At 42.0% G+C, this 23,882-nt stretch overlaps 2 protein-coding genes across 5 annotated transcripts; both read left to right on the plus strand.

Moving 5' to 3' along the window:
• The first annotated feature begins 693 nt into the window (after positions 1 to 693).
• cfap251 (cilia and flagella associated protein 251) lies at positions 694 to 9,446 on the plus strand. Of its 2 annotated transcripts, XM_019885455.1 has the most exons (21): positions 694 to 987; positions 1,259 to 1,377; positions 1,757 to 1,897; positions 1,969 to 2,078; positions 2,793 to 2,901; positions 3,003 to 3,083; positions 3,188 to 3,265; positions 3,388 to 3,429; positions 3,954 to 4,225; positions 4,600 to 4,776; positions 5,455 to 5,705; positions 6,024 to 6,175; positions 6,263 to 6,424; positions 6,577 to 6,761; positions 6,976 to 7,090; positions 7,170 to 7,333; positions 7,790 to 7,880; positions 8,005 to 8,148; positions 8,318 to 8,549; positions 8,661 to 8,768; positions 8,870 to 9,446. In XM_019885455.1, the coding sequence occupies exons 2-21, from the start codon at positions 1,264 to 1,266 to the stop codon at positions 9,022 to 9,024; spliced, it is 2,883 nt and encodes a 960-aa protein (XP_019741014.1). In that variant the 5' UTR covers positions 694 to 987; positions 1,259 to 1,263; the 3' UTR covers positions 9,025 to 9,446. The 2 variants fall into 2 exon arrangements, with proteins under 2 accessions (XP_019741014.1, XP_019741015.1); XM_019885456.1 differs by lacking the exons at positions 3,188 to 3,265; positions 3,388 to 3,429.
• A 1,188-nt stretch (positions 9,447 to 10,634) lies between these two features.
• mlxip (MLX interacting protein) lies at positions 10,635 to 23,686 on the plus strand. Of its 3 annotated transcripts, none has more exons than XM_019885470.1 (15): positions 10,635 to 11,542; positions 14,439 to 14,545; positions 15,077 to 15,162; positions 15,238 to 15,327; positions 15,408 to 15,449; positions 16,262 to 16,472; positions 17,269 to 17,352; positions 17,724 to 17,818; positions 19,413 to 19,845; positions 20,248 to 20,315; positions 20,728 to 20,839; positions 20,945 to 21,039; positions 22,263 to 22,370; positions 22,524 to 22,651; positions 23,209 to 23,686. In XM_019885470.1, the coding sequence occupies exons 1-15, from the start codon at positions 11,208 to 11,210 to the stop codon at positions 23,366 to 23,368; spliced, it is 2,154 nt and encodes a 717-aa protein (XP_019741029.1). In that variant the 5' UTR covers positions 10,635 to 11,207; the 3' UTR covers positions 23,369 to 23,686. The 3 variants fall into 3 exon arrangements, with proteins under 3 accessions (XP_019741029.1, XP_019741028.1, XP_019741030.1); XM_019885469.1 differs by having other exon boundaries at positions 10,638 to 11,542; positions 19,389 to 19,845; positions 23,209 to 23,685; XM_019885471.1 differs by having other exon boundaries at positions 10,638 to 11,542; positions 16,331 to 16,472; positions 19,389 to 19,845; positions 23,209 to 23,685.
• Positions 23,687 to 23,882: the final 196 nt, after the last annotated feature.

Genomic DNA, 23,882 nt, shown 5'->3' on the forward strand with positions numbered 1-23,882 from the left:
AGATGTGCGCAATCTGCGCATGTGTATTCGAAACAAAGATGCAGAAAGAGCAAGATGTATTCTATATATATAAAAGGAAAAGCAAAGCGCGAGCCACATCGGTGATCAGTGGCCATGATTGCAAACCTTGAAACAGAGATATAAAGGGAGCAAGATAGATTACGCCTCAGCGAAAAGATAGATAGATAGATAGATAGATAGATAGATAGATAGATAGATAGATAGATACTGTATCCTAAACATAGATCCTGTGGATACTGTATCCTAAACATAGATCCTGTGTCCTAAACATGAGTAAATGACAAGCAAATGTTAAACCTAGTGTATTTTGTTCTTTGTCGCTTTATTAAGTTCAATTCATTGACTGAGGGGGCAGATTTGACACTTCAATATGGCGGACCTGTTGACAAATCAGTGCTAATATTTTAAGATTTCTCTTCAGGGCCGAAAAGTCACAAAGGCCAGTTGTGACCAAATTATGAATTTCAGAATAAAGTATCCTCGCAACAAACAATCAACAAATATTCTCATTTTACCTCACATATTCATAGTAACACAATATAAATTTATGTTTTATTGGATTTAATGACAGTTAAACTTGATTTTGTCCGTTTAACTTCAAATTTTAAGATCCAATTTATTTTAATTTGAAATGATTGGACAATGCGTTTGGTATAACGGTAACCAGGCAACGATAGCGACTCCGCAACATTAAGTTGGCGACCATTTCTAAAGCTGTGTGATGATTTATGAATAATATTTATTTAATAATATTATCATTTAATATTGCTCGCTCGAGAAACATCTCAATTCAATTAATAATTGAACCTTTATGACGAGGAACGTGGTCATTCTATGCGTCGCAGCTGTAACGCATTTCAACTCTCGGGGATAAATATAATTTTTTAATTGAATTGATCGTAATTGATGTATTGATTAACAGTCAATACCTTTTCTTTTTGGAATCCACTGATTCGTCACTTTCTGGTAAGGAACAACTGGAGGTGAAATAATAACAATAATAACAATAATAATAATAACTTTATTAACTAATTCTACATCACATTTTACGATTGAGAACCACTGGTCAACACAATTTAATTAAACCGCTTCATCAAACTACTGTAACACCATAAAGTGGTTATTCTGCTAATTCTGTTAATCATTTTCAATCATTTCTCAGTGTCTAGTATAGAGCATCAACACCCCAGCAAATTTTCTCTTTCTCTGATGACTTCTCACCACTTTTGTCTGACAGGCAAAATGTCTGAAAGCGACATTGACAAACTAAGGCGAAGCAGGGAGTCTCTAGTCTACACTGCAACCAGAGAAACCCTTTTCGCACAGGAGACCACACACAGCAAAACACATGCATTGGTAAGTAAATGTGTTACTGAATTCAGTAAGACCTTGACTTCCAAATGCCCCAACTTACAAGTTTTGCAAGTTATGATCTGTCATTTGGTCAATTTTTATTTGCATGGTGAAAAAAAAGGAGCAACTTTGGGACTATAATGCCCTTGCATGTGGGCAAGAAGATATACAGGCATCAATGCACTTTCAGCTGTTTTTTTGAATAGGCAAAACTGTTATACCCTGTTGGGGATAAGCGGTTTGGATAATGGACGAATAGACGGATGTACTTGGTCTAAAACACGAGTACATGGAGAAAGAACTGAACTAGTTCGTCAAGGTTCCACTGAAATAAAAAATATTAACATTTTGAATGTGCTGCTCAAATCCACCCATCATTTAGTCACTTGATTGGGTCTCTGGAGTGAATTCCTCCCTTCCCGTGTACATTCTGCAAGACCACAGTCAGCTGGTGTTCCTCTATGCTGGAGCTCACGTCGGGATCATTTACAACCACACCAGCAACTCCCAGCACCTACTCCAGGTAATAACAAACAAAAATAGGATTTAACAAAAACACATCCCAAAAAAGTAAGTTGATTTGATATTTCTCAGGGTCACTGCTCCCCCATTTCATGCATGTGCGTCAGCGAAGACCGACGCTGGATCGGGACAGCGGATCAGAACAAGAAAAGCACTGTCATACTGTGGGATTCATATTCTGGGTACGACATACCCAAAACATACTCATTTGTTTTCAACACATTTAAATTAAATAAACCAAGCTTTTTTAAAGTCTTCCTGTTCTCCCTCTCTTAAATGGGAGGGTATCATATACGATCACTTTGAGGAAATAACACACTCGCACAGTGGCAAATGGATCCTAACGATTTGAAAAAATAATCTAATTGGAATGTTCAACCAAATCTGATTATTCTGTTGAACTAATGCTTTGACCTTAGCAAACAAACAATGAGAAATGCCATAAACAGGATAATGGAAATTAGCATAGATTTTTATGGTATTAAAAATTATCAAACGACTCCTACACATGCACATTCACAGGTATACATTCGTTCTACTCTGGGTTCACAACGATGGTTAGTGAAGTTGAGTCTGCCTCTTCTTCTTCCACTTTGTGATGCTGCATGTCTTCTAGTTAATAGTTTCAGGGTTTTTTAAAATTTTTTTTATTTCATCTTGACTTTTGTTCTTTAAATTCAGTTTCTAAAGCGGGTTTTGTTAAGTTCGATTTATTTCGGAAATGCTTCCCTTTAGTTTTTATTAGCTTTAGTCTTAGTTTTAGTTTTAGTATTAGTTTTAGTTTTTTTTTTTTTTTAATTTGTTTGTTTTTGTTTTTTTAGTATGGTAATGCCATCAGTCTTTAAAAAAAAAGTGGTTTCAAACAGCCCTAATATGATATGTTTGTAACGTTTCAGCATTCCCGTGCACACTTTGTTCGACTGCCATCCCAACGGGGGGGTCATCGCCATTGCGTTTTCAGGGGACGCCAAACAGCTGGTGACGCTCGGGAATGAGAGAGCTCAAGTGAGTAAAAGTCGTTGCTCTCCATCTCTTCCGGTGGATCGGGTGGATGTAGTGGACCCGTAGCTTTGGACTTTCAGTGATCACAGTGCCGTTTCCAACAGTGTGTGTGTATCTGGGATTGGACCAACGACTGCCATGAACCGCTCTGGCTCACAGAGCTCCGGCCTGAATATGGTTATCAAGTAAGTCCACTTGAAGTTAATCAGCACCTTGCGCACAATTTTTTGCATTCCGGCAAATAACAGTAAAAAAAATAATAATTCTCCACTATTGACTTGTTTTGCAGAATTACGTAATTTATAACCCAAACAACAGCACTCAGTTGCTGAGCAGCAGTGAGAGCCAAGTGTTGTTTTACAGCACGGTGAGTAGTGGCACCTTTGATCTGGTCCACCATAGAGGAAAAAAAAAAATACGAATAATGGAAGGGGTCTGGCCACGGGGGAACATTATATAAACTCAAACCGCAGTTTCTGTTTTTTTCAGGCACAAGGAACTTTGCAATATGTTCCACTAAAGATCATTAAGGTAATTGTTTACACTGTGCCCCTTTGTTCTTGTGGTTGTTGTTTTCGATATCATGCCCATTCTTTTTTTCTCCAGATATATAAAAAGTCTCTCAATGGTGAATTTTACTTTCTGACTCACGTAGCACTCGTGGTAGAATCAGTGCTCTCTATCATTTATACAGTGTTCAAATTGTATTCACATTTGTTTTTAATAACTTGACTTTTTAAATATATTCATTTGTTCGTCTATATTTTGGATGTAAAATGGAATATTTATTCCCAATTATTAGAATTTGGTAGGATTTCCCTCTATATTATTTGTATGAAATGTAAAATTTACATTCTGATTTTGTTTTTCTTTTATAGATATGTAATCTCTTTTTCCTCAATCTTTATATACAGTAAAATGTTTATTATAAGCTCTTTATTTGGATTACATTTGCAGATTGTAATGTTTTTTTTTCTGTAATCATAAATCAGTTTTATTTCAATTCTATTTGAGATGTATTTGTCATTCGTTTGTCCGTGTTTCATCCCCGTCAGCTGGGCGATGCGGCCACCCTGGAACTCAACGCATCCCTCTTCCCCAATTCCACGCCCGAGTACTGCGAAACCCACAAACTGGCAGGCGGGCCTCTGAGCCCGTCCGTTTTCCACTGGCGAGAATTCCGAATCCTCACCCCATCGAGAGCGGGCGTCATCATGGTCTGGGACCTCACGCAGGACCTGGACTCCAACCAAAGGCTGAGCCGGGACCATGTGAAGATCATCTCTCTGCAGGAGCATCCCATCACTGTGCTCACTGTGGTAGACAAGTATGTCCCCATCTTTGTACTTGATACACGCGCACATATGGATTTGTATTGATTATTCCGCCACTTTTTTGTCTTCCTAAAACTTCCACATTTCTCAACCAATCAAGTTTATGAATTTGCATGTTACGGCTACCTTTGCATTATTTTTTAAGACACACTAAAAATGTCAGAGCAAGAAACATTGAATTTTATTGGATTTATTTTCCATTCTCACGTTAGTATTTTGTTCATTGTTACCACAGCTACTGTTAGCATGTTAGCATTTGAGAAGCTCTAATTAGTAATGGTACGTAAATGCAGGCCAAGATGCGGGATCGTCGTCCGTCACAAAAGACCGCATTCTCCAGTTGCCTTTTGTTTCTTTCGCATGACAGCTGCATCGTGACTGGAGACACGCGGGGCCACGTCAATTTTTACGATGAAAACATGCTGCTCCTGACCTGGTTCACCCAATTGAACCTGGACCCCATTGTCTCCATTTCCTTTTCTAAAGAGTTTGAAAGAGAGTATCTGGAAGATGGCACCTTGGATACCAAGCCAGTACTTGGCAGGTAAATGTCCTCTTCAGTCAAGCAGCTCAGAAATGAAACGACACGCAATAGCACAAGCGTGTAATCTTGTCCAGTCACTCATTTTACATGTCAGTATCTCATGTCAAATGTAAGATCATCTGTTGTCTAACTGCACATGTATTCACCTCTCATCGAATGGCTAGTTCCATATCATCTACGCTGTATCATATCATTTCATATTTGGCATATCTCATCTCCTCACTTCTCAGTCCTCATTCCACTTACATCCATCATCTGATCTCTCGCACTCATCGCTCATTTCATTTCTCATCCCAAAATGGAATCTCCTCCCATCTGGTGCAATTCCTTTCTCATTTTTCACATTTTCCACACCCGATTTGACGTTTAAAAAAAAATCTCTCATTTGAGATTTCAAATCCTTTCATTCTCCCTTTTATCATATTTAATTTCATCTGTCATATCTTTTATCGATGAAATAATTGGAGAATAAACTATTTTACATTTTTTTACCTCATCGACAAATGACTAGGTCCATCTGTCCCCTTGAAGCAAAACAAAACAAAAAAAGAAAGTGCCGCATCTGTGAGCACAAAACTAACCTTATGTAACATTGCATCTATAATGTCATTTGGAATATAATCTCACACAATTTTATCTCAGATGTTATTTTGGTGAATATTTTCTCATGCTGGGCAGGAACTTTGTGGTGTCCTCGTCGACCTCCGCGGTTGTCCACGTGAATATGGAAAGAAGCACGTGGCGGGTCCTGCTGCAGGAGAACTGCGACCCCCTCCACGCAGTGGCCTGCCATCCCAAACAGCCCGCCGTGGCCATGGGCAACTGCAGCGGCAGTTTAAAAATCTGGGACTACCGGCAGAAGCGAATCGTCTGCAGGACGGTCTTGGAGAAAGAAAAAGAAATCTGCTGTGTCACCATTGACCCTCAAGGTGAGTACGGAAAGCCCTTTGAGCATTTATTCCATCTCCTTGATGTTCATATTATGATCAATGTACTAATGCACTCTATAGTAAATCAATTCACCATACAAGTAGAAAAGGACTCAGTAGTATTTTTTTCCCCCGCTCCACTCTAAAAACACTTGGGTCAAAAATAACTAACAGTTGATGCCTTTAAAATTATGCCATTTGCACAGACTAAAAAAAAAAAAAAAAAAATCAGAGAAAAACATCATTTGCGTTGTAATTTGAAATCCGGTTTGAAAGATGGATTTGAATTGAACGCTGACACATTTTCTTCCCGAGCAGGACGCTACCTGGCCGTCGGTTTTGCAAGCGGAGCCGTCCACTTTCTGGATGCCAACACTTTACAAAGCGACCCCAAGGAGTGTTTCGATTACCCCCCAGACAGCATCAGCCACATGAGCTTTTCGCATGACTCCAGATACCTTGCCACTGCAGTAAGTTGCCTCGTTTATGGGCATCTATACACATACAGACCATATACGCACACACACACACACAATAAGTGAAGTTGTCCCTCTCAGGATGTGGGGAAGGCGGTGACGTTATTTCGCATGCAGCAGCCTCAGTGGATCTACTTGGGCAGGTACCGCTCGCACTACAAACCCATTACGGACCTCCTGTTTGGGGTTCACCAGGACAGCTCCAAACCCAGACTGTTCACGCTGGGTGTGGATCGCCTGCTGGTTAGTCTGCAATTGTTTGATCAGATTTGGGAAAGAATGAATGACAATCTTTTCGGAAAAAGGCACAATTTGTCTGTTAATGTTATTGAATAATTGACCACAGTTGGCAGCCGGCATAGACCATGTAGACTTTTCCCTGCTGGGATGAACAGGTGGAGTACGACGTGGAGAACAGTGACGTAGGGCAGGTGGTCATCCTGAGCTCCAAGCGCCTTGAGCAGAGTGCAGTGCCTAAGTGCATGACCTGGTACCCGCCACTGAGCTCCGAGGAGTTTTTGGTGGTCGCCTCGGACCAATACAAGATGAAGCTTTTCAACAGCATGTCCAAGACATGCAGGTAACAAACATAAGGACATTTTTTTTCCCAAGCAATTGAATCACTGTTTTGTACTAAGATTAAGATAAAATGATACTTTTTTCCCCCTTGGTTCTCCAGAAAGGAAAATTCAAAAATTTACCTGCAAGAAAAAAAAAGTTTCGGCCGGCTTACGGCGACCAGACGTGTTGCAGCACTGAAAACATGAACACTTTTGTCCAATGGATTCCAACAGAAAGACCCTCCTCGGACCGACGTACGGAAGCCCCGTTAAGAAAATTGGGATTCTACCGACGTCCGAAAATAACGAGAGTGGCTCGCATTACATGGCGTACGTCACAGAGGACAAGGTCAGTCCACTTAGCATACCTGCTTTATTTTTCATGATGCAAGACCGAGTGAGAGGTCACCCGCTCGTGCTTCCTCCAGGTTGGCCTGCAGATCCTGCCTCTGGACGGCAACCCTTACAAGTCCCAAGCGGTGGTCTGCCATCCCACAGGCGTGTCTGCGTTCGCCTATTCCCACGACGGATTGTTTGTTTTCACTGCAGGTGGTCCTGACTGCACTGTCCTGTCGTGGCAGATAAGCTACAGGTAAACTTTGCATGGAACTTGAAAAAACTTGGACAGAAATTTCAGGATGTTCTCAGAGGAAAGCGGGAGGCTTCGAGAATCAAGAGGGCCATCAGGAAGTTGCAGCCCGAGAGACTGGATGAGTCACAGAAAGGCACGGAAGTGGACATCATTGGCTTGTTTCTTCACTTCGTCATCATATGTGGTGGTATCGCTCCCCCACCCCCTCCCCCAAAAAAGCCACAAGAAGCACCCCAAAAAAATTTAGTTCAACGCATCGAGTTCCTCATCTGAGATGGACAAACTTATTACTAAAATATGAGAAACACACCTTAGCATTTTATGATCCTACTCTCCTATCAGATCTCTGGACTGTGTGTGTATGTCTACTGAAAGTTGTGGCCTGGTGAGTTTAGTACTTACAGTTCTGCACAATATGAACTTTGAGCGTGTTGTGGCTTTTTTCGGTGAGCACAGTGCCCTGGAGGGAGCAGCAGCCTTGGGAGGAAAAGAGCTAGAGCCATATTACACACTTTTAGAGGGAGGCAGGAATGGAGAATTCTACAGGGTGAGTACAAAATTTCACCATGAAGTTGCTTTGGGGTGGAACCAGTATAGCAGACTAACTTGCAATATAATTTTACTTGTCCAGCAAAATTGATCTTGTCTCTCTGTGATGTTCTGTACTGTAGGAAATAGAAGACTTTTTCTATTACTGCCAAATTCATAATCAAGGCCTGGAATCCATGGAAACACGACAGCTGTCTCCCAAAATTCCGCTGACGGAATTGCCTTCCCTCATGCGGGCTTTGGCCTACTTTCCTACTGAAGAAGAGGTATGCTGTGCATTTTACGTTTCCTAATATTGTCCAACCCAGAAATACATGTACAGCGCTGGTCAAAAAGTAAGGACCACTGCAGTACTGTAGAGGACTCTCACCTATCGTGGCCGGGTCTGGAAGGTATTCCCGCAACCAACATGGATCACTGTCTTATTTTGAGCAGGTTGAAGACATGCTGAACGAGGTGAAGTTGGGCCAGTACACAGAAACGGGAGAGTACATCACGGACATCAACCTGGCGGAGCTGATCAAACTCTACATCAACCACCGACCAGCTTTTGGCATCTCGGCAGAGGAGCTGATCACGGCCTTTGAGGTGCTCGGCGAGCCTGGCGGACCCGCAGGGAAGCCCGTTCTGGATAGAGACCGCATGCTGGAGCTCCTGCAGGTCCGAGGTAGACAGGACAAATTTCTGAAATTGCCCCTTGCCCCAATATGGTTGCTTCCCCCCAAAATTCAATGTCCTCCACACTTTTTTGAATGGATTTGATGGAATGTCGAAACAGGGGAAGCCATGTCAGAGGATGAGCTGGCAGAGTGTTTCACTGGACTGTTCGGCCTGTTTGAAGTGAAAGAAGATGAAAATCCTGAGGCTGACTTCTTTAAAACTGACAGTATGTACACCTACTACTGCCGTTACACTGTTTAAAACTTTCACATGTAATATTACTTTATTTATTTATTTATTTATTTATTTATTTATTTATTTTTTTAGATGTGAGCCAAGAATACACTCTGGAGAGTGTGATCCCAGAGAAGATATCCATAGAGATATTTACACATCACATCCTGGGCCTCCCGTCATCATCGCCATCACTGACACCCAAGAAAGGACATAAAGGATCAGAGCAACAGCTTGATGATGACTGAATGTGAAATGCAATTATACATACAGTACATAATTATTATTATTTATCATTATTACACAAGTAAAAATAATAATTTAATTCTGCATAGGTACACATATACTATGTGTGTGTGTTATCATATATAATGCATTACTCATACCATATCATTTGCCTACTTCATGGGTCAATTTGACCCGCTGTATCCTTAGCCATCAAAAGGAATGAATAAACACACGCCACAATGCAGGAAATTTTGTTTTGTGTCAATACTTTATTGGGAAATCCCAGAAATGACAGTGTAAACTTCCCTTCCACTCCCATAGTTATTAAATTAACAGAGATGAAATATTTATCCAAAATAAGGTGTGGCCATGAGAATGTTACTTGCAGGAACTATAGTGAGAATGAGCAATATCTGGGCAGAAATTAATTGTATAAATTGGACATTTACTACGTCTGCACCCCATAAATAATAAAAAAAAATATAATACACGATAAAAAGAAATCCATTAGAATAAATTGTATTTAAATTTTGTATATGATTTGTAAAATGTCTTACGGGTAAATTTGAACTTCAACGTTATCAATAAACTAATAAAAGACAAAGAAAGCATAAGCAGGACATAATCAAATTCACGTGAAGATTAACGCGTGGAAGTATCTCGTCCGGAGTGTGGGTGGGGTGGTTGAGGTTCGCACACGTCCCTATCAGAAGGGTGGGCCTCCCACCGGACCAATCAGAAACCTTCTGACCCAAGACACTTCCTGTTTTAATTTGGAGACGAGCCCGCCTGTCTTTTTTATGAGGCAGCGGTGGACCAATAAGTAAATGCAAGACTAACACGGACCAATCAAAAATCTTGTGACCCATCGAGTCGATGACGACATTCTGCCAGCCCTCCATTGGAGGGGCAGTCGCTTTGGTGTCAGCTTTATTTATTTAGATGTGAGCCAAGAATACACTCTGGAGAGTGTGATCCCAGAGAAGATATCCATAGAGATATTTACACATCACATCCTGGGCCTCCCGTCATCATCGCCATCACTGACACCCAAGAAAGGACATAAAGGATCAGAGCAACAGCTTGATGATGACTGAATGTGAAATGCAATTATACATACAGTACATAATTATTATTATTTATCATTATTACACAAGTAAAAATAATAATTTAATTCTGCATAGGTACACATATACTATGTGTGTGTGTTATCATATATAATGCATTACTCATACCATATCATTTGCCTACTTCATGGGTCAATTTGACCCGCTGTATCCTTAGCCATCAAAAGGAATGAATAAACACACGCCACAATGCAGGAAATTTTGTTTTGTGTCAATACTTTATTGGGAAATCCCAGAAATGACAGTGTAAACTTCCCTTCCACTCCCATAGTTATTAAATTAACAGAGATGAAATATTTATCCAAAATAAGGTGTGGCCATGAGAATGTTACTTGCAGGAACTATAGTGAGAATGAGCAATATCTGGGCAGAAATTAATTGTATAAATTGGACATTTACTACGTCTGCACCCCATAAATAATAAAAAAAAATATAATACACGATAAAAAGAAATCCATTAGAATAAATTGTATTTAAATTTTGTATATGATTTGTAAAATGTCTTACGGGTAAATTTGAACTTCAACGTTATCAATAAACTAATAAAAGACAAAGAAAGCATAAGCAGGACATAATCAAATTCACGTGAAGATTAACGCGTGGAAGTATCTCGTCCGGAGTGTGGGTGGGGTGGTTGAGGTTCGCACACGTCCCTATCAGAAGGGTGGGCCTCCCACCGGACCAATCAGAAACCTTCTGACCCAAGACACTTCCTGTTTTAATTTGGAGACGAGCCCGCCTGTCTTTTTTATGAGGCAGCGGTGGACCAATAAGTAAATGCAAGACTAACACGGACCAATCAAAAATCTTGTGACCCATCGAGTCGATGACGACATTCTGCCAGCCCTCCATTGGAGGGGCAGTCGCTTTGGTGTCAGCTGGTTTGGAGTCAACTTGTACACAAACTAGATCAAAAGAATTTCGGGGGCAACAAACCGGCAACAAAAAATAAAATAAAAATAACTGGACCGGGGGGGGACACTCGTTGTACCTTGGCCAAGTCTCATGACGGCAGTAGTGTAATAACAATCCCTCCCGGGCTAACTGGCTAGCTGGTTAGCCATTTGTTCGCAGTCATGGCTTCTAGGCAGCTGAGTTCCAGGCAGCGGGAGAGGAAACTACAACGGGACGACGACGACGACGATGACGACTCGGAAGCCGAGGAAACGAGCCCGAGCCGCAGCCCCAGCCCGAACCTTAGCCGGGGTCCGCGTAGGTCGCAGATCATCCACAGCGGGCACTTCATGGTATCCTCGCCGCACAGCGAGCACCCGCCGAAGAAAGGCTACGACTTCGACACCGTCAACAAACAGACCTGTCAGACGTATCACTTCGGCAAGGCTAGCACGTCTCACATCTCGATCGACGCCTCGCTCACCAAACTCTTCGAGTGCATGACGCTGGCCTACAGGTATGACACTGGGAGCGAATAGCCAAGAATAATTACCGAGTATTGTAAAGAAGTGGGGTTTTCCATTTACCTTCACCTGAGTATTTATTTTCACGACGACTTTTCAGTCACCTTTTTTTTCCTGGAGATGGGAGTAAGTCGCATTCGGTGTTCCTTGCAGAATCACCATTTTTAGAGTCAGCTATTTCGCCGTTTTTGTGCTCATGACAAAAAAAAACTGTGGCGTTACAACACTCTAAGTAACGGATATGACATCAAGACATGCAAACGACATGTAAACAGACGATGCATAGCATCTATCCTTTATCCTCTGTGGAAAACGACTAATGCACTTAAAGGGAAAGTCAACCCCCCAAAAATTCTTAACGGTAATATGTTCTATGCGCCTCCACCAGTTAAAACACAGCATTCTGATTAATATTGTGTTTCTGGAATATGAGTTAAGCAGCAAAATCCACCTGTGCCTCCCTGCCCCTATTGAAGTATGGATTTACATAAAAGGAAACTTGTGATGAACCAAAATGCATTTTGCCGGGGCACTTGATCGGTAAAAATGAAGCCAAATAAATTTGACCTAATTTCTTCATAGCAGAACAGTTTTGAAAGCCCCCCGGGTCTGTTCACTGGCACCTTCATGTGACTTTCTTATGGACCACTTCTTTCAAACTTGTTGCAAAAACAGAACAGAATAGTGCTTTTTTTTCTTTTGAGTAAACAGGAACACATTTAAGTGCAAACTGCAAGCAGTAAATACTCTCCCAACAAAAAGAAAGATTCTCTACGAGGAGTAATGTATGCAAAAAAATAAACAAAAAAAAACATTATTCATCAATATATAGTTCTATACTGTCAACCTTTTATGCATTATTTGCTGAAAAATTGCCATATTTGCTGCATTTGTCTCTTTCCAAAATGCATTGCGATGCCACAAGATGGTGCCAAGGCCTTTTCGAGTAGAAAAGTAGCCCTACTATAAGCGCTCTTTGTTCATGGTATATTTACGGGTTTAACTATTAATATAGGCAATTATAAACTTTTGGGCCATCAACAACAAAAATCTATCTGTCTATTTATCTAAGATAAGAATGAAGAAAGGAAATAAGAAAGTAAGGAATGAAAAAGCTCACCAGCACTTTTTGGGTCGACAGACACACGTGAGCCTGAACCCGGGCTTGAAACGCTAACACTGACATTAAAACTCAAATTTGAATCCTTAACCCATGTTTAAAACCTGAATCTCTCTTGAAACATTGCTTTCAAACTCCAACTCCAAACACAAATCCAGATTCTCTTCCGTACCAAACAACTTGACATGGGGCAACACAAGCCACGACATCAGCCGCGCTTTTATTGTTTACAGAGGTGATATGCGGCGACTGCAGAGCGTGCGGGAACTCGTTTCGCTTCAATTCATGACATTTTCCCACATACTTTTCCAGAATTCCCCTTTAGTCTGGATTTTCCTTTCTAAAAAAAATGGAAGTAGAAAACCAGAGTGGTTAGTGTGTGAGCGTGTTATATAAAGGTGATTTGTCATCAAGAAATGAAGATGTTTCTATTTATGGATGACAGACGAGGATTCCCTCTGACTGTTGCAACCGGCTCGGACTTGCTGTCAGGACTAATAATAGGGCAGGGAAGTACTACCAGGGAGGCTTGTTCTTGTTGTTGGTCTTTCGTTGAACTTTGCTCCACTTATTTGACAAACTTTTTTTTAATGCTTTTAATCCAAGGTGGAAAAAGGACAATTGACAGGAAAACAGGGGTATTATTGAAACGACATCGGGAGACAACTGGGAGTTAACGTAAATCTTTTTTTATTTATATAGCAGTGAAAAAGGCCATTTCCAACGAATGAATAACCTTTTCGAGGGCTTCAACATGCTCGACAAGTCACAGATTTCGTAAAATGTACTTTACCCTCAACTTGAGGAAAACCTCAAGTAATAGATGCCCCGTTTATTTTTTTTTAATTATCCATCCATCCATCCATTTTCCGATCCGCTTTATCCTCACAAGGGTCGCGGGGGGTGCCGGAGCCTATCCCAGCTGTTTTGGGGCAGTAGGCGGAGGACACCCTGAACCGGTCGGCAGCCAATCGCAGGACACACAGAGACGAACAGCCATCCGCGCCTCGGGATCATATGGAATGTTCAGTCAGCCTGCTATGCATGTTTTTGGAATGTGGGAGGAAACCAGAGTACCCGGAGAAAACCCACACAGGCACGGGGAGAACATGCAAACTCCACAGAGGAAGGCCGGAGCCGGGATCGAACCCACGACCTCTGCACTGCGAGGTCGACGCGCTAACCAGTCGACCACCGGGCCGGCTTTTAAAATTATTAATTAATTAATAACAAATGTTGGGAACTGTTCAAATAGTTGAAACTCAACTCAACAGCTGTTTAGGTGCAAACTGCATAACACTGAAATAAGCATCGGGACGACATCAGAGCAATCCGATTGGATGCTTATTTGCTGGGCTCCCCCACAAGTGTCCAACTCAAGGCTCGGGTGATCCGGTCCGCCGCACAATTTTTTGGTGTGTGTCCCATGAAAGCAGATCAAGTGTCGACTTCAGTTTTCTTGCAGAACCGATTTGTGGTTTTCCTTTTTCCTGAAAATTTGCTCAAAATGTCCATTGTGTTCTGAACTTTTTGCTGCCAGCCTTTACATTTGGTTGTCACGATTTCCCATGACTTGTGATTTGAAACTTAATTAGTTAAAAAAAAAAACATGGCTATAATTATAACATTTTGGGGAAATTGTGATGCCTAATAAAAAAATGAAAGCCTTCTGAGGAAAACCCAAACTCTGACGTGACCAGCGATGTTGGACGCAAGATGTCAGCCCATGAAATTTAAACCAAATGCTCAATGCTATTTTCTTTCCACAGCGGTAAACTGGTGTCTCCCAAATGGAAAAACTTCAAAGGTCTGAAGCTGCTGTGGAGGGACAAGATCCGTCTCAACAACGCCATCTGGAGGGCCTGGTACATGCAGTGTAAGACTTCCAACGCTGACTATCAGTAATACGGTGATACCTCAACTTAAGAGTGACAATGTGGGAATTTCTTGACATACAAGCCAACTTGCTTAGCTGATTTTAAACAATCACCGGCCACTTGTGTGCTGGATCCGATGGTGGGGGAAGATGCGGTCCAACCTGAACATGTTGGGAACAGTTTTTCTTGTCGCAAAGAAATTTTGAACGTGTTCAAATTTGACGGCGACAAGAAAAAACGCCTGCGACCGTTAAAACTGTTTGCGTATGTCTGGCAGACATCTTTGCAACTTTTTGCAACCTTGAACGCATTGTGTCGAAAAAAACAACATTCTCTCCTTCTTTGCTTATCAAAAAGCATGTTTCAAAAAATGTTTGCGGAGGCTGGAACGGCTTAATAGCATTTTCATTCACTTCATTGGGGGACAATTGAGTTCACATTCAAGTGTTTTGATTTGCGTGGGGACCACCACTGTACTTTGGCTTTTTACAAGTTGGAGCGACTCAAGTTGAGTTTTGGTCAACCCGCAGATGTGGAGAGAAGACAAAATCCCGTTTGTCATTTTGTGACCCCTCTGGACGGAAACATAGACCTGGAAGCGCATCGCTCTTCAGAGGTGACGGTTTAAAAATGAAATCCATCTATTCATTTACCGACTTCACATCCTATGTCATGTCATTGTGACTCCCAGATGATCACCACAGAGGGCAAATGCTGGAAGAGAAGAATAGAAATAGTCATCAGAGAGTATCACAAGTGGAGGACCTACTTCAAGAAAAGAGTTGAGCTTGTGTTCCGATCACTTTTTTTTTTTTTTGATTGGTCTTATAGCACCGTTCATCTTACTGACTGTCCCTTCAGTTGCAGAAGCACAAGGATGATGATCTGTCAAGTTTGCTCAAGGTATGTAGAGTTTGGGAGGAAAAAAAAAAAAAAAAAGCAGTCACGCATGCAGCTTGTCAATGCACCCACACATTTTCACACTTAAAAAGAATAATTCAGACTCGGACCTTTGATCACGTTTTCAGTCAAGAAAACAATCATGTTGTTGCCAAGTATCCTTTGGAGATAAAAACTCCACACATCCCTGTTGACCCGCTAGTTTTTTTTGCGACACAAAAAGAAGGAGACAGATAAATCATTTCCAAAATTGTTTTCCACCTTCATTGTGAGTATTGACTTGTACAACTCAATTGAAAAAAAAATCGGAAATATTTTCAGGAGGACAAGTTAAAATAGCCAGCTTGGTAAATACCTTTTCGACAGGGGGTGTAGACCTTTTATGACATTTTACATCAATTATGTAAGAGTGTTTTCCAGCAATGAAAACAAAGGATTGGGTTTCCGACAGAGGTTTCGATCCAAGCTTAGCGTCTCAAATTTGAATTTCATGCTTGTTTTAGGCCTTCAAACACGGGTAAAACTTTCAGTTTTGTTTTTTAGTCGGGGGGTTATGCTTTCATATTAGTCTTTGCAACCAGGTGAAGGTTTTCAAATTAGGCGTAAATTGGGTTTTCAAACAAGGGTTCGGATTTCAAGTCGATTTCAAGCCAGGGCTGAGTTTCAATCGATAAATGTACAAATCAAAGTATTCCGCTGTGTGCGTGCGTGTTGTTCGTGTGTGTGTAATTGTCTACCCCACTTGTTGGCTGCAATGGACCCCGCATGCTCGTGTGATTAACCGGCTTGGTACTTGCATTTGTAACACCTTAAAGGGACCCAAGGAGCAGTTAGCGCTGTTTGGGGAAGTCTCTCCAGACATGCTCCGTGCTTGCTTTTGTCAGGATGAAGAGAGTGAGGCCCCGGTGCCCATGGAGCTGGAGAGCCTCTTCGACATGGAGGTGCTGATGTCCGAGGTGTCTGACACGCTCTTCTCCACCTTGGTCTCGCACCAGACCACCTCCTGGCCCAACCCCAAAGAGAACGGTGAGGATGGCTGAGATTGCCCAGTCGCTTTGGAACGTTTCATGGAAAAGAGGCAAATTCTTTGTGGATTACCGTGACCTGGATGACGGTGAATCTCTGCAGACAGGAAGAAAAAAAAATTGAGTGAACCCATTTTTTGAATGAATAGTTAGGCCATAGGTTAAAATGATTTATGTAAATTTGCACTTAGGCTCACTGTGTTTTATTTTCTTATTTCGAGTCTAGGGAAGTCTTTAAAATAATAGTTAGGGTGTCAAATCATGGTTTTGAGACAGGTTTAGGATTTTACGTCTCGTTTCTGGGTTGAAATAATGATCAGAGGTTTAAAGCCAGGTTTCGTGTTTCATTTGCTGAGACGTCATTTAGGGCCGAGCGGTTAACTGCAATTATTGCCCTTCATTATTGCGATTTTTGCAAGGTTATTTTATTTATTTATTTATTGTGTGTATCAAGGAAAATGAATCATGAAAGACACTTCATTTATCTTTGACATTTCCATTATCCACTTAGTAAAAACTTGCAGTCTTGTAAGCGTTCACTACCAACAACTTCACAAAATACTACTAAACAAATGTGACATAACCACAAGTCGGCAAGTCATAAATCGGATTGCAACATTATGGCAAACAAATCTGTGGCTCGATCATTTCTAATTTTCATGTTACATCAATCCATCTTTGGCTAGATTTTCAAATCGGGTTTGAGGCCTGCTTCATCATTTTAAGACATGATAAGTGGAACCATGATGGTAAGACTCCGGCAATGTTTTCATAGGAGGCTTGTTTACCTTTCACAGCTCATGCGGTGAATGCAGACATGATCCAACCGGGTCTCATGCAGTTGCAGCCCAATCTGGACTTCTCTTTCGATCCACTACAAGGTAGCGGCCGAATTGTTTGCCCTGGTCTCTTTTTCAGGGGGAAAATCCTGCGCGCCCGTTGGCGTGCCAACGATTCCAACAGAGCAGGATTAAAGGAGTGTGAAAGGAGACGTGCACCATTGGAAAATGTGAAAACTCTGACCTGTGGTGCTATTGTAGGAATAGAATAGATTGGGTGCTTGCGCACATCTCATCATCCTCATCACGCATTAATCGTGCACACTAAAAGGAATCACGGACTGGTGTTCCAGTAACTTCTCTCGACACTAGTTTCCTTAACCTAGTAACCCAGAGAGTAGATGATGATTGACTTACTTTTTTTATTTTTATTTTTTTACTAACCGCTTGCTAACATAGACTCTTGTTTCCAGACTTATTTCACAGTTTCCGTCCGCCCGTCTTCCTCCCCGTTTCCCCCACCGCACCATCAGTCACCCCCCTGCCCAGCAGCAGCTCTCCGTCGCAGGTAAACACGGAGCGCGGCGCCTTTTAACGCACCACAAGCAGCGAGTGTAAGATTTTGTGACCCTCCCTGCCCCGTCTCCTTGCCTCTTTTTCTGTCCTTTACAAGTAGTGACACAAATCCACATAACATAGTAATCGTACTAAACTGAATGATGGCACACGACCGGCTGCTCGGTCTACTTTACCTTGTCATTTGAAATGTCGAGATAGAAATAAGCACCTCTTGGCCTTTAAATGTCAATAGTATGGGTGTGTACTCAAACTTTATTTTTGGCGGTGTTGTTACCCTTAAAGCAACTGGCATCTGAATACAAAGCAGCAGGTCACCAATGGTGGCAACAGGCATATATTATTTATCCCTTGCAAAGAACAACTAATACTGCTGTACCGAGAAGCCAAGAGAGCCGCTGAACCTCGATTGTCTCTCTTAGAGTGCCCTCGAGTGGCCAAGGCATGCATGCCAGAATAATCGGCAAAAGTGTGACAAAAATGTTTTAATTTCCATATATTAATATTGCGTTTCTGGAATGTGAATTGAGCAGTAATATCCACCCATTTTTGTCTTTCTCAGGATGTGGCCATTTTACCACTCGCTTTTGACTGAAAATGACATCACAATTTCTTCTGAGAAACTGTGATGTCATTTTCAGTTGACAAAAAGTGGCAAATTGGCCTCCCCCTGAGAAAGACAAAAATGGGTGGACTTTGCTGCTTCAATCCTGTTTCATATTTCACAGTTAATAAGAACGACGTGCTTAGACGAGCAGAGGTGAATAGAACATGTAAAAACATTTTGGGGTTGCCCCCACTCCCCCCCCCCCCGAATTAAAGAGCACTTTGAAACTTTCGAGATGTACTTTTTTCATAGCACAGGAGAACTGTCTTATTTTCCTTTTCTTTGGACCGCTCATTTTTACCGTTGAACTCCACGAACTTTTACGTCATTGAAAGCAAATGACAGATGATCTTTTTTTTTTTTTTTTTTTTTAATATACAAGGCAAACCGGAGGTGTATAGAAGCAAGAGTCAAAGCGGACGTGAAAATAAATACCGCCAATTGAGCCTGTTCGCTGCCTGGCGTCACCCACAAAGAATACGTCGCGACAAATAAACGAATTTGATTGCACGGTTCGTTTTTTTTTTTCTTGCCATGCAGAACGACGGTGGTTGTGGCTTGCCAGACTAAACCACTGCACTCCCACAAAGATCCACCAATGGTCATTGCGCCATCTATTGGAGAAACGCGGGCATTGCCGGGACAAGATGAAATGATTGATTTAGATTTTTTTTTTTTTTTAGTTGGAACAAGTTCGACAGGCCACTATTCGAGGGCTGGCCCTGTCCCTATTCCCCGCAAGTAGCCGGGGTTTACTGTATTGTGTTTTTGTACACTACAGTGCTATTTTTTTTTAAAACATCCCAAAATGTCCGCTTTTATCGGGGCAGGTCTTGAACAAACGAATGGCATTTCAGTTCATCTCAGTGAGGTCAGTTGATTTGATAAAATTGAGTTGCAATTAAAAATTCACCTCTCAAGTCAAGGTTCCACTGCACATGTGTTTTGTCACCAGGGCCAGTTATTGTCATCCATGCAGCTCACGGATAGCCAAATCCCATCTCCCATGGCCAGTGCCACCAGTGGGACCAGTGCCGGTACCATTGAGGACAACTACTTGCCTCTTTATCCGGGGCAGGTGGGGCTCAGCGACCACCCCGATGCCTCCCCCCACAATTCCCTGGTGTCCCAATGCCTGCCGGGAGCCGTGGCACCCATGGTCCCCTCTACCTTGGACCCCACAGCGGCCTTGGGCGAAACCCCGCCGGCTGTCAATTCCGCGTGCACGCATCCCTCGCCACCCGCCCCCCGGCTGTCGTCCCTGGTTCCGCTGTTAGCCGCCCCGAAGCCGCCGCCGCCTCACACCTTCGCCCGCCCTCGACACCTCCAGCCGACCAATGCCAACAAAAAACGAGACTTGAAGAAGATTTCCCCTGCTAACCCGATTGCACCACAGCAGCTCTTCATCACAGGTATGGGTGCAAGAATCACTTTTTAAACCGGGGATTCGCAAACGTTTTAGGTCTAGGGAGAATTTTTTTTATTTTACAAGGACCTCTCATATTCATCCACCCATCCATTATCCAATGTGCTTGTCCTGACAAGGGTGTTTTTTTTTTAACTTTTCTGCCTAAATATTCATGATGTGTTTAAGAGGATGTTTTTTTTTTTCCCTTTGTTTGACTTGCTGTCCTCAAACAAGGAACTGAATGGGGTGAAAAATCACTCGCGTTTGTTCCACTTGCAGGTTATTTCTGATGGGCCCCAAGTTTGAGAAGCACTGTTTTAAACAGTTTAACGGCATTTCAATACTCTTTGTAGTGTACACAAATCTGAAGACAACTCACTGCCATCCCTCCCTCTCCCTCTCTCAGGCGTCATCCCAGCAATGAAAAGTGACGTGACTTCATCTCCCGGTGTGCTGATCACACATTGTGGCGTGGTACGTTCTCAACATCGTCTTAGGTACACCTGCGTACAATACGAATGGCGAGTGTTTTATTTTATCGCCAAAAATCAAGTAGAACTCGGTCGTTTGCTTTGGGCGGAGGTGGCTACTCTTACGTGCTTACACTCTGCACATAATTACGCACTTGTGTGGAAAATGAAAGTAAAAGTAGCCATTCAACTCCTGTAATTAAGTTTGACTGACATGTTGTGAAGCAAAAAGGAATGTCTGATTTTCAATTGTACAGCATGCGATACCCATTTTGGTAAGTTTACGCAAATTGAAAGAAACGTTTCGCACACAAAATAGCTTCCTCGTGACTTATTGAACACGCATCATGCTTATAGTGAGGGAACGTTTGGATGCGTGTGCCCTGCTTTGATTGCTGCCTTTTGGTGTGCGTCAGGCTGGTGGATTCTCTGTCGTACCTCAAAGCCAAAAGTCTCCTCAGTGTATTGTCCCCTCTGAGAACTCGTTTTCCTCCAGCCATCGAAACCAGGAGAGCTCCTGTGGTGTCGGTGAGAGTTTGTTGTGACTCGCTAAAGCCAAATTTCACAAAAGCACACTATTTCCAACAGTGGTGTTGTTTTTTGTTTTTTTTTTCCTCTCTCTCCTCTCTTTAGTTCAAGGCCAGGCAAAATCCGGCCAAGGCTCCCCTTGCGCTTTAGATCAAGTTCCAAGTCCACAGTCCCTGATCAGCAGCAGCACAACACCTCAGGTAGAACATGAGTGCAATCCGAAATTGGCTTCATTTGGTGTTATTGTTTGAAACTTTTAATTGTTGTCTATTATACCGTATTTGAGAGGATTCATTTTCCCACCTGCTACCTCCAACAGCAGACCACCAGAAAGTAAAGTGACGATGACTGATATTTGTATATTTTTCCTAAAACATTGATTATATATTTTTTCAGAATATTTTTGTATTTGTAATATTTGGATTTTTTAAAAAAAATGTCTACATTTTTTTCCAGAATATTTTTGTATTTGTAATATTTAGATTTTTTTTTTTCCTTTGCATTGACTGTATTCATTTTTTTCCCTGCTTATCCTCACTCAAGTCACGGGTGTCTTGAATAATCCCGCGATCTGTGAATGAAGGGTAAGGGCGATGTGATAACCAGTCGGCCTTATGTTTTGGTATTTTTAATTTTATATTTTTGTAGATTTTTTTAATTTTCTTTTTATTATTTATGTTATATATATTTTTATACATTTGGTTGCAATATTCCTGTATTTCTTCCCCAGTATTTTCATATTATTTTTCAAAATATTTGTGTGTATATGTCCAGATAGGTAGATCGCGAGTACTATATGAGGTTTTAAACCCGAGATTCATCTCAGGGCATGGCGCAATGCCCAAAGCATATTCGCGAGTACGGGAACTTTTCTTTGTTGACTTCCTCCACGCATTCCACGTCTGTGCGTGCCACTTACTGGTACATAAAGCAACGTCTTGAGGGGGAAACCCAGGAAAATGCCATTCTTTAGTAAATATCATATTTCATGTCTCTGATTGTTACTTTTTCCACCGCTCCTATTCACGACAGCAAATCACCCGCGAAAAACAATATTTTCTATATCTTAGTATTTTTCATCCAACATTTTTGTCTAATATTTTGTATGACCAACTAATATCTTTGCTGTATTATTTTTCTTGTATTTTTTTCACCTGATAATTTACATATGACTTATTTTGTTGATATTCTTGAAAAATTTTTCCCCCATTATCTTTTACAATTTATTCGTTGTTTTTTTCATTTGTATACAGTACTTGCCTAATATTTCTTATTTGTTTCACATGGTCGTCTTCTGCCATACATTCCTCGTAGTACCTCCCGTGTACCTCGGACAAACGGCTTAGGAGGCGGGGGCGAAGCTTTGACGATGGCGTCTGTTATCATCAGACTGAAAGTGACTTGTGTGCGTGTGTGTTTCCAGATTCCAAGGAGAGCACGCATCGCCGAGCAGAAGCGACGATCAAATATAAACCACTGCTTCAAAGCGCTCGGCGACCTGGTTCCCACTCTCAACAACTCCCCAGCCAATGTGTGTACAATTTACATTTTTTATGATGAGTCAGTAAAACAAAACAAAACAAACCATCTTTTTCCATCGTCTGTGTAAACTTGTGGTTTCAACTGCCACATAGTCCAAATTCCATCCCCTCCTGCCATTTTGAATTGCTCGGTGTGTACACAGATCAGTATTGCAGTCACAATGCAAAAGACGGTGGAACACGTCGAGAAGCTCAAGCAGGAGAGGGAGCAAATGCAAGAAGACATCAGGAATCTGCAGGAGGAGATCACAAGCCTCAAAGCCTCCATTAAGTATGTTCACGATTGACATCTAGATATATCTATATATCAATACATAGATATATATGTATATAGTCATATATTGTTTTCCTAATATTGGCATTTGTTTAATACTTAAAGATTTTCTCTCTCTCTCTCTCTCTCTCTCTCTCTCTCTCTCTCAATATCAAGGGAAAATACGCTTGTTAAAACGTTCAATAGGAAAAAAAAAAAATCAAGAAAACCCCAACTACAAAACATCCTGTGAGATGTAGGCAAAGCCTCCTTTATGCCGTTTGATTTGTGCCACCACGACAAGCACGCAAGAGGAAATTTCGAGCCCAAAAGTGTCTTTTGACAAGACAAGTGCTGACCCGTTCAAACTCTTTTGTGCGTGCGGCGTACGGACGCCGAATGAACGCGTGGCTTAATGGTTGTTCAAATAAATGAGCGTTTGCCTCAGTGCAACTCTTGCAAAAAGATTTTAGCGTGCAAAACAACACGATTAAACACTTGCGGATGGGAGTAAATGAGTTCCCTGTCGTCGTTGGCCTCACGGGGTCGTGCCTTTTGTGTTTTGTCAACCGCAGCCTGTGTCACGATCAGATGCCAGCCACGGGAGCGCAGGTCACGCAGCGACGCTTTGACCACATGCAGCACAGGTTCACGGAGTACGTCAAGCTGCGTTCCCGGCAAGACTGGAAGTTCTGGATTGTATCCTCTTTCTCGTCGTTTGTATTTACAGTATGAGAGCGTACAAGTCACATTCTCTCGGTCCGTAATTAAGACGCTTCTTTGTGTGTGTGTGGGGAAATTTACTGTGGTCGGAAGGAATCCTCGGTGGAACAGTTGCACATCATCATCACCTGGCTTCGGTTTTGGGCTCCACAAAAATGTTGCGGAAGATGGAGCCGCTTTCAAAGACCTGCTTTGCTCTCCCTTGAATCAAGTGTCACGTTGAACCCTTGTAAAATGTGCGCCACGTGTTCTAGAATGTTCTTTCGGCTTCAAGATGACGTGTAAAAATCAGCGCTACAGAGAAGCCATGTCATTTTTTTTCTACTTTTACCCTCCCCCTAAACATCCATCCATCCATTTTCCGATCCGCTTTATCCTCACAAGGGTCACGGAGTGTGCCGGAGCCTAACCCAGCTGTCTTCGGGCAGTAGGCGGGGGACACCCTGAACCGGTTGCCAGCCAACCGCAGGGCACACAGAAACAAACAATCCTCCGCGCTTACACACACACACACACACACACACAC

This window comes from Hippocampus comes, unplaced genomic scaffold (genome assembly GCF_001891065.2).
Source record: "Hippocampus comes isolate QL1 unplaced genomic scaffold, H_comes_QL1_v1.1 scaffold78, whole genome shotgun sequence".
Classification (NCBI taxonomy): domain Eukaryota; kingdom Metazoa; phylum Chordata; class Actinopteri; order Syngnathiformes; family Syngnathidae; genus Hippocampus; species Hippocampus comes.